The sequence below is a fragment of the Ylistrum balloti genome, unplaced genomic scaffold (genome assembly GCF_031769215.1).
Source record: "Ylistrum balloti isolate Yb309-2 unplaced genomic scaffold, AGI_CSIRO_Ybal_v1 Utg371116, whole genome shotgun sequence".
Lineage (NCBI taxonomy): Eukaryota > Metazoa > Mollusca > Bivalvia > Pectinida > Pectinidae > Ylistrum > Ylistrum balloti.
Window position 1 is genome coordinate 15,135 of NW_026782613.1, and position 11,505 is coordinate 26,639.

An 11,505-nucleotide genomic window follows, 5' to 3' on the forward strand; every position below is an offset into this window, starting at 1 on the left:
GTAATCAATGAATGCTCTATAAAACAGATCAGGCATACAAAAACTTCCTTATGCAAAAATGTCAAACTTGTTTAGAGAAAAGCATACAAACTAGCATTGAGAAATAAACAAAGGATTAGTTTATTCTATCAAAATGCATAAGAAAAAATTTGTGTTACAGATATCTCTGAAGAATAAATCACATCAGTAAAATGAACCTACCTGTAAAATTTTGTCATGAACCTGAAGTCCGCACCTGGCAGCGGGCCCACCCTCATGAATGTAAGTGACATATATACCCTGGAAAACAAAGACGGTACTGATGTTGTACAAATGGTTCTCTATAATTGCTAATCATTCTGTACCTACAACTATAAAGTTGTGAACCATGACAATAGGTTGTATTGAAGAATTACTGGAATTATGATCAAAACTATTTCATTGCAGTAGTGAGAGTTATTATAAAATGAATACATATATGCAGAATATTAAGTTTGAATGTAATTAATTAATGTGAAATCTTTCTCAAAAAAAAAAATATTGAATCAATAGTATTGTTGTACAAAAGTCTACATTTTATACATGTTTATAGATAAAACGTCCACATTCATGTGTGTTACAGGAGAGCTTAGTGCATAGTGTTCTTTCAGAATCTGGGTAAAACTGAATCATTAATAATTTATTAACTTTAAAATTAACTATCAAAAGCTTAACCACGTAATTTCATCAAAGAAACATTTAAGCAGTTATTGCTTGTCATGCATTATAATTTTCTGTTTACTCAAATTTTAAACCATACAAACACATATACATACCAGGTAAACTCATTCAAGATAATTTAAACTCTGCATGAAAAATTCATGTATCTTTAAATTACACATCCCTTCATATCACAGCCCTGGAGCTCACACCCTGACTATACTGGTATACGTATCATAAAACTATGGAAGGTTAATAGGGCCTGTATCACTCACTTGGCTTTGCTGTATCCAAACTAAAGGATTTTTTAATGATTTGCAAATTCACCCCCTTGGGACTCTTCCCCTCTCAAATTTGTACAAAATACTATCACTTGTACTGGATAAGGATATCAGGGAATGTGCTACATATCCCCTAATGGGCCCTGCCCTTCCCTTTCAAGAGGACCAGCACCAACCAATTGTGCAACACTGATTCCTCTTCACCCTAGGACACTTAACACTAAGTTAGGACAGAATCCTGGCTTTCCTACAGAAGGATTAGAATAATTTGGTCAATTTCTTCTATTGGGCTCAACCCCTCCCATCCCAGAAGGAGGGGACCCATTGTTTATTCAAAGTTGAATTCCCTTTACAAAGAATGCTTCAGACCAAATTGGGACACAATTCTGGTTTACCTACTGCAGAAGTAGTATTTTAAAGAACTTACTCTATAACCCATATTTCGCCATGCCCTTACCATCCTATCTGCATAAAAAGTATCCTGATATAATTTATGCATGGGTTTATTTATGCCAAAGATTTGGTAATAATGTCTTATTTCAGTGTGTCACAACTTCACCATTGAAAAACTACTTATATATATACCTGAACAACTTTGCGTAAGTTTTTGTTCCAATCATTAATTACTGACAACTATACTAATGAGATTTGACTTTATTCTATCATGTTAAATACATTAAAAAACAGAAAACAATGATATTTTATTTTCTTAAAATATATTTTCAAAGTCATCATCACTGCAAAATGCATTTCTATAATTAATTTGACAGTCACTGCAGAAACTATTGTGTATATATCTTTGAAACCACTGTTCATGATTAATTTAAATTCCTGCCAGCAAATGTTTTCTTAGCTATGAAGTTTTTGAAATGATATTCAATACCAACAGATATTCGTTCACCTTCAAGCCTGTGTCTGACATTGGGCTCAAAAGTTCAAATAGGACACAACTATTTTGTAACTGTTCCAAGACTCAATATACAGATACTACAACCACCCTATTTCATGTGTTTTTATCAGCACACAACAAGACCGTGTAAATAACTCATTTTGATAAGTGACACTTAAAACCCAGATTGTACTTTGTACCCAGTTAAAGTTTTCTCTGCCACACTTCCAACAAGTGAATGATAAAGCTCTTTTTCTTCCCCTATTGAAATAACGATGGCTTTCAGTCAAAAGTAAATAACATATGTAAATTCTAATTTTCTAGTGGCTAGTCTTAGGTAAGAATGGGCCCAATCAGCCTAACAAACTAGAGATGTCTGGTAGACCTGGCACCTCATGTCTCTCATTTACAAGTCTAAAGTGTGCCTCAATCCCTTATTGTATGCACCTTCTACACTCAACCCAAACCCATCAAATAATTTTGCAGTTTTAGCAAACAAGATCATTTTAAAGACACTTTTTAAAAGCTTCAGCATGACACGAAGAATGTGGAAATGTAAATATCCAATATAAATATATGTCAGATTAACGTTACACTTAGAATTGTACCACTACAATTCATATACAGGCGAAGGCCTCACAATGTACACACTTTCCCTCGACATTTTACATGGCATGTTTGACAGAAGTAGAAAATATAAACAACTAACAATTGTTAAGCTTACAAGTGAAAAAAATATTATTGTTAAATATTCTGATAGATCTTTCATTTATCTTAATATATCCAAGTTATTCAAAACATATTAGTGTGTGTTTTATGTCATAACATTTAAATATAGAAAAATCATTTAAATATCTTGGTAAAATTAGTATTTATCATTGTAACAATAATGACACTCTATGCAAAATTTGTGATAGGAGAAAATCAGTGAAAGTCTGTCAAACAGAACAAATTTAAAATGATTATGAACAGATCCATAAATGATAGTTCAAACATATGAAGGGAGGTAAGCCAATATCAACTCGTGTAATACCAGGCAATTACACCCAATAACAAAAACATACCCATTTAATTACATTAATTTTAGGAATAACATTAATTGAGCACACATAATATATTAATGTAAAAATATTTATGAAGTAGGCTATTTTATTTCAAATACATATATATGACTTGATATATCCTTGTCCTGAATTCATGTTGTCACTTCTACAAAGAATCTCGATAAGACATTTTATGTAAATATTTGAAAGAGCTTACATTGAAAGCAACATTTAAAATTAAAATGTCACACAACTGTGCTTCAATAAGAAGACATGTAATATAATGCAGCTTTGCTTGCATTGGTAGAATTGCATACAAAATTCTATGTCACACTCAGTAGGCAAATACAATTGGTAACATTTACCTTCAAGTCAAGTGAAGGCAGCTGCAAACAATTAACATATGGATTACTTCTTCATATTCAGTTCAATATCTTGACTTTTGTTTTATTAACATGGGTGAAACAGGTTGCTACACTAAAATATATGTATCATGTACCTTTACATTTGATATTCTTTTAATCTTCTGCTAAGGGGAAAGAAACCAAATCCAATCTATTGTACCAAATTACAAAAAAAGTGGAGATTTTTATCTTTCTGGTTTCTGCTATGTATTAGCATTGAATTCACATGCCTATCATTTTACACTCTGTAACCCCATATATATGGCCTTGTTGATAAGCTTTTGAGACTTAAATCCCCTCTCCCTCCCTCCCAAAAAAAGGAAAGAAAACAAAAAAAAGAGATTAGTATACATTATGAGTAATTTGATTTGCATACAAGAGATCTCAGACAGAACTTGGGGCCCACCAATGTTTGATCTTATATGCTCTTTGAAAGTTGGAACTTTTCCCTTCTTTTCTCTTATCTTCTCCGTTTTTGCTCTTAATGATAAGACATGTGAACATTCCTTTTCAGAAACAGAGATGACAATCTTTACCCGCCAAATCCAAACTGGCCACCTTGAAGCCATTTTGTTACTTCTGATCAGACCCAAAATCAAACAAGCACAAGGAGAGACCAAAGGGATCATATGTATGAAAATTGATAGATATCCATTCAGTACTTACTAAGAAATAGCAATTCCAATCTTTACTTGGCAAAATCCAAGATGGCTGTCTGTCAGCCATTTTGTTTTCCTGATCAGTACTAAACTCAAACAGGCACAACAAGGGACCGAAAGAAACCTATATAAGAAGACATTTGAGAAAGATCCATAGAGTAGTTTGCTAAGAGAAAAGCACTTGAGTTCCTAAAACTGCAGGAGTCTATTTACCTTGTCAGAATATCCATAAGGACATTTTGTGTTATCCTGGTCAATACCTCCACCAATTTTAAATCCACAGCGGTGTCTAGGATTGCCATCTTGTCCAAGGACTGGATTCCCTTCATCATCCAAATCAGGATCTTTGTTCAAAACTAACGGAATCTACAACATATTCATTTGCTTGGTAAACATTGTTTTCAAATGATACATATAGCCTATTCAGCTAACAACTTCTTGGAAATTCCAATGCAGATACTGCTGAATTTAGAAATTTCAAACCTGCATACACTACAGTGAAAGTATTTAGAATTCATACTTGGTGTTGCAGTTTCTTTACAATTCCTACAAGATAATAACAAAAAAAGTGTAATATTTTCAAGTGTATGTCACTACAAAGACTTCGAATCATTGTAATATAACTTGAAATGCTACCCTAATGATTTCAGAACAGAGAAAACTTTTCCAATGTAAGCATATTCTTTATCTTATATATGGTACCATATTTCACTTGTATGTCAGTACAATTAAAATATTATCTGCCATACATATAAAATGTATCATTTTCACTAAGAAACCATTAGATATTCTCTTTTGAAATGCTACTTGGATATTCTAAGGACTATTCACTACTCAAAGGTTAAGAACTTAAATAGTACTAAAAGCAAACATGTACTTGTCAACTTTCAAATTAAAACTGGAAAGAATAGTTGGCAAGAATTATTACATATTGTCTTAATTTAATTATATAATGCTTTTTATTGCATATTTGAACTTTCTACTATGTACCATACTTGCCAACAATTGAGTTCTCAGTTCAGGAGAAAGTTTTACCATGAATGATCAGTCTTATATAAACACCAAATCATTGTTTCTCATGTTGAACCCTTCATCCATCAGATCATAAAACAATCACCACAGACTTCAAAAATATGATGTGATACAATCATTATAATGTATCACTTGTACAACAAATTATTAATCTTTACTTTTCTTATAGTTACATGTATATGAAATTAAGGAAACAGCCAAAGAAATTTTACATATATGGTTACCAAAGACATGAATTCACAAGCTGAAAACTGACATGGATTATATGTACATGTCAAACATTGACATAATTCTCATATGTTAAAAGTCACTTCTTGCAGATTCAAAAGTTGTGTATTTACTGATATTGTAGTGTTATAAAGGATATAGAAAGTTTGTTAGATTTGAAAATCTTTAAATAAGCCTTACTTTAAAATGAAATACCAAATATCGGCCATTTGGTTTGACTGAGAGAAGAAAGACAACTCCTTCATCTACTACACCCCAATAATGTCTGTATAACATGATGTAATTATAAAAGCAATACTCAGATATATTCAGGTCTCTGACATATTGGATAAATCGACCAGCCACCAATATCATTTCATTTACATATTGATATATGGCCATCATCTCAACTGACAACAGGATAATCTCAAATTGCTGCTTTTATCTCAAAGTTAGCCATATACAGAGGTTTTTTCATTATCTGTCTAATTTCTGCCTCCCAAAATTTTGTTAGACCTAACTACAGCTATTTGTGATCTTCAATAAACATGTATTTAATCAATAAACTTGCTTATTAATTGTTATGTTACATCTTGAACATCCTTTATGTGTATACAACAACCTTAAAATAGTTATAATGGATTGAAAGCATGTTATAATCACAAATGTTTTTAACAGATTCTTGACTGAATGAATCTCTGAGGTGATGTACTGCAATGTCTAAGCACGTTTTTTTAGTGGAGAAATAAAAGAAATGTCTGATCTCTTTGAATCCATCAATATAAAATTTATTATAGCATCAGCTCTTGAACTCACTCACTTCCTTGGAATGGTTAAGGGCTAACAAAATTGGACAAGAGCAATGAGGAGAAGAACAATATACATGGAAGGTCAGGTGGTGCAGTGGTAATGCACTCACCTTACACCTAGACGTCCGGGGTTCGACTCCTGGAACAGACGTGAAAAGGTAAGGGTCACTTGCCCAACCACATGGATTTTCCCCAGGTACTCCAGTTTCCTCCCACAATAAGACCCTTCACACGCTTACATCCGGGCCAATAAGAGTGATAAGTTTAAGTTGAAATAACTTGTATCGCAATTGTTGTAAAATGAATAAAGTTCATAGTTTTAACAATATACATCCATTCCAAGCAATATTCAGGACTTGTTGTATTGATACTAATAAGTCAAAATGTCAAGAGCTTCAAACGTAATATACATGTGGATGTAAGACACAAGAACTCATTACAATATACATATGCTATATTAATCTTATCTTACAACATGCCCCTAATCTGTGGTGAAGACAAGAAAATAATCTCTATAAACTGTATAAACCAAAGTTTTCCCCGAATCTCCAAAACCTGAATTTTGATCCCTTGATTTAACAAGCACAACAAAACTGATAAAATCATGTACTAAACATAGTAGTGTGATGTCAGTAAGAACATATAACAAGAGGTCTAGCGGTCTTGATGGTCACCTGAGATAAGCAACAAGAGGTCTAGTGGTCTTGATGGTCACCTGAGATAAGCAACAAGAGGTCTAGCGGTCTTGATTGTCACCTGAGATAAGCAACAAGAGGTCTAGCGGTCTTGATGGTCACCTGAGATAAGCAACAAGAGGTCTAGCGGTCTTGATGGTCACCTGAGATAAGCAATATTGAATATAAAGGTTAAAGGATAGTTATTAAGTGTTATGAAACAGAAATTATTTCTTATAAAGTTATTTCCAGTGGGAACTGACCAATGTTATGCTCAAAAATGCAATTAATTTTTCTATGAAAAGTTATAAAAGTGAGACCTATTTTGGTAATTAAAGATCCTGAAGATGCTTCAATTCATACAGAGCATTTGATTCTACCATACCAGGGTGTTGAGAAAAAGATTTTTAAAACTTAAGTCAATTTGACCCCTTTTGGCCCCGCCCACCAGTCCCTCAGGGTCAGTCAGTATCATTATGGGCATACCATCATGCCATCATCCTTCATTCATAATTCTCACCAAGGTTGAAATATTTCCAATGAATATAAAACAAATTATACTCAAAAATCTAGTTTTCCTAGTAAACTTTACCCCCCTCCCCATGGGGAAATATGAGATCCTGGGGTCATGAAATTTGCTTTTTTTGTAAAGCACTTTAAGATGCTTCCATTCATGAAGAGTATAAGATTCTACCATATCTAGGTGTTGAGAAGAAGATTTTTTAAATTCAAGTCAATTTAACCCCTTTTGGTCCTGCCCCTCGGGCCCCTGTGGTGCAGGGATTGTATAATTCACAATTCATCTTAGGCAAGGGAAGGTTTCTGCAAAATTTCATTGAAATTGGATCAGGAGTTTTTGAGAAGTCAAAAATGTTAAATTGTTTACAGACGCAAAACGCCCGTTGAAGGTGATTGCAATAGGCCACCATGAGATTTTTCTCAGGTGATCTTATAATTGCTAAAAAAAAAAAATAGCCTGCATAACATACAAAACAAGAGGCCCAGAGGCCCATAAGTTCCACATTTAACAAATTTGACCCCTGTGACCTTGAAGATTGGTCAAGGTCATTTCTTTTAGCAAACTTTGTAGGACACCATAAAAGGAACATAGTAGCCTAATATAATGATTCTAGGCCTTCCGGTATTTAAATTGAAGTCATTTAAATGTTTTAAAACATTTGACTTCTGCAACCTTGAATATGGGTCAAGGTCATTTCTATTCGCAAAATCTGTTGGGCTATATCAAGGGAACCTACAAGCCATATATAATGATTCTAGGTCTTCCGGTTTTGGAAGAAGTCGTTTAAAGGTTTTAACGCATTTGACCTCTGTGACCTTGACTATGGGTCAAGGTCATTTCTTTTTGCAAACTTTGTTGGGCTTCATCAAAGGAACCTTCCAGCCAAATATAATGATTCTAGGCATTCCGGTATTTTGGAAGAAGTCGTTTAAAGGTTTCAACACATTTGACCTCTGTGACCTTGAATATGGGTCAAGGTCATTTCTTTTTGCGAACTTTGTTAAGCTTCATCAAAGGAACCTTCCAGCCAAATAAGATAACTCTACGCCTTTCGGTATTTCAGAAGAAGTTGTTAAAATGAAAAGTTGACAGCCCCAGGATGGACGGATGACGGACGAACAGACGACGGACGCCGCGGTATGGCATAACCTCACTTGGCTGCTTGGGCTAAAAATTATGTTTACAGGCAACTTTTATTGTGATTGTAATGAGTGTAGCTGGGGCTGCCCAACAGGGGCTGCTGGTTAAGTCAGCCCTAAAGATAACATGCGCAGAGAAAAAATATTGAAAAAATTCACATATAGTATAAGTCATGAAGTTGTGACATGGAATTCCAAGTAAAGCTTTCTCATAGTAGGTCATAAATAACCTTGCTATGTTTGTCAAATTTGTAAGGCTAACCACCTGGCCACAAAATAAAGGCCTAGATAGGTGAGTACACTGCCCAATTATCTAATTAGTATTGCCCAATTCAAGTTAATCCTAATTGACAGCTAATTTGGGAGCACACTTGTACACGGCCAATTGTTCCCTACCTAATTAATGGCAGACCATTGTTCAGGACTAAGAGGTGGACCCTGGTTAATGTTTGGTTAAGATGAGGTCATTTTACAGATAATTAAGTAGTTATTACCATGTTTATACTAGGTTTATACTACTAATTCGGTCAAATAACAAATTCAACAAGAAAATGGTTTGAAAAACAATCTTTATTATGTAAGCATTCCTCAGTCAATACCAATAATTTAACCACATCAGTTATTAAAAAATTACTAAGTTGGCATCATGAGTAAAAAATCAGATAAAACAAAAATTTCACTCACTGAAAAGTTGACTAAACTTTCTAGTATGTTTGGTTCTCCTCAAAAATGTGATAATCGTTAAACAGGAAGTAGCTACACTTAGGCAAAAAACAGAAGGGATCCGGACCAAATTTCTGGATTTGTATCTGTCTATGGTTATTTTCTAAATATATATTTCACAGTTAAAGGGGCTATTTAGTCAAGCAACATTTTTTCCTTTCAGCTGGAAATGAAAATATATGTGTCTAGACTAACAAATCTGTACATAATAGTTTCCTCCTACATAGCCAATGTCCAGTGTGGTCAGTTCAAAATCTGGGAAAGCCCTGCCAAAAATAGCGATAATCCAAATATTGCGCAAAACGCTGCGCACTCTGGCGGGAAGAAGGCTGTTTGTAAACAAATGCATGCCATGAACACACTTCGGCTGGGAAGCCATTTTTGTTTAGTCAATTTATCGTGTCTACAGACGATTAGGATTTCCCCATATAATTAATTAAAACACCAATGGAAAACATGCGCTTGTATTAATATGTCAGTGAGGATAGTTCATAAGGATTATAGAACTACATTTTTACGAATGAATTTGTAACAAGAAAAAAAAATAAGCCTCTTTAATACAAAATTTCAAATATCATGGACCATTAGATCTAGATTAAAACATTTTGAATTTTATGAAAGAATTTATTTCATCTATCTTTTTTGCCTCTATCTATTTTAATAAAATGACAGCTTTAAACTTAAAATTTCCGCAGATGATTAACATTATTTTTCCCTTATTTAAATTAAAAAAATTCTTTCAGAAGCCTCATATTTGGAAAGGCACATCCTTGCAACCTTTACTAACAACCAAACAGATAATCACCAATCTTGATATCTGTTCTATTGTGCGAGTTCTGGGAATTTAAATGAATACATTTCAACTTGAACCTTACTTGCAAAAAAAGCAAATATTTTTTCACTGTTATAGTATAGTAAAGCATGCACTTTATCAATTTAAAGTTATCTAGATGTATAGATTATATATCCATTAATTAATTTCTTTTGACAAATATCACAACGGGCAAGGTATTGAAGCAAGTCAAAAATGCTGTTCACACACTTTTCTTCCCCATGAGAATTTTTGAAAAGTTGGCAGGTACACAACATGGCAGACTTAGCAAGAAATATTCTCACTCACCAAGACACTTGATCATGTGTGCAGACAAGAGTCTGGCTGATGGAGACTATGCCATTAGTATCTAATTTCACAAACATAGAGATTGTCTGAATGGATTAACTAGTGAAAAAAATGCCATGAACTAGTTGGAAACACAACAAATACAATATTCAAGGAAGGAAGACTTTCTTAAACATAAGTTAAATATTCTGTCAAATTTATTTACCACGATGAAATACACAAGTTATAATTAATACTTCCCTGTTCCAAGTAGCTTTGCCTTTACTCATAGTATATGCATAGCTCTTTATTAACTAGAGTATTGGATTCAAATAGGAGACTAGACAGAATTTATAAGGGATATCACTCTAACAGAAAAAAAAACATGTGTATTAATCAATGAAACATTGTCTATCTTGTGTGAAACAATAACAACATTAATACAACCAGTACATTTATTATACAACTTCAAATTTAAATCAACACTGAACGAGTCCTACTTTTATTTACCTTGTTTATTATTTGTCTGAGCTCTTACAGTAATCATATATACACAAGTTAACAAATACAATAGAAAAAAGATACAACGTCCCAACTCAGGCAAAAAATTAAAACCTGCCAAGATCGTCTGAGAATGTTGTCCATTTCTCTATTTAGTTTCCAAGTAAACAAATGATCAGGTCTTTAAAGGCTTGGTCTTGGTTAACATTGACAAAATGCCAGACTCCTGGCCCCAGTTGCTCAAAGGTTAGTTAGAGTTAACCAGTGGCCATGGAAAAATTATTTTGTTGCCATACAAAATAAACAATCAAAATGTAGCAATCTGTCTCAACAAATCTACAGCTGTGAAATGATAAATTAATTTAGTTTAAAAGTTTGAACTATCTACACGTTACAATTATCACTAATCGATGAATACGTATTCGCGTGCGATTAATCAGGTAACATATGAAAAAATCAATATTCTAAAGGATCCCAAAACAAGCTACGTTTCTTAAATATTTGCATCTAGGAAACACCTGTCATGAATGATATTCTAGCAGACGATTTTTGGGCAGGGCATGGAACATTCCGAGCACAAATGACTCATATGAATATCAAATTGAGACAACGATAGAAACAACTTCCCATCTGTGAAAGATGTATTCAAAGAAGCAGCTTAATGATGATTAATCTTTAAACATTAGCGGCATACGACAGAAAGCACTTACACTGTAGCATTCCAAGGGATCACCTGCCTTATGACCCGCCATATTTGTTATTAAATCTCATAAATACCGTCTTAGCGAGAACTACCAACAGAGAGTGTTTAATAAAAACTAGATAGGGATAGCAAGTATTTCACCAA

General features: G+C 33.6%; 1 protein-coding gene across 1 annotated transcript; it reads right to left on the bottom strand.

The window, feature by feature from the left end:
- Positions 1-201: 201 nt before the first annotated feature.
- LOC132560809 (tax1-binding protein 3 homolog) lies at positions 202-11,410 on the bottom strand (the record flags this gene model as incomplete). The annotated part of the gene is made up of 3 exons (XM_060225496.1): positions 11,369-11,410; positions 4,168-4,320; positions 202-279 (listed from the first exon to the last, which is right to left on the bottom strand). Coding segments are annotated over exons 1-3 (273 nt in total), but the record flags the coding sequence as incomplete, so codon positions are not given.
- Between the last annotated feature and the right edge of the window lie 95 nt (positions 11,411-11,505).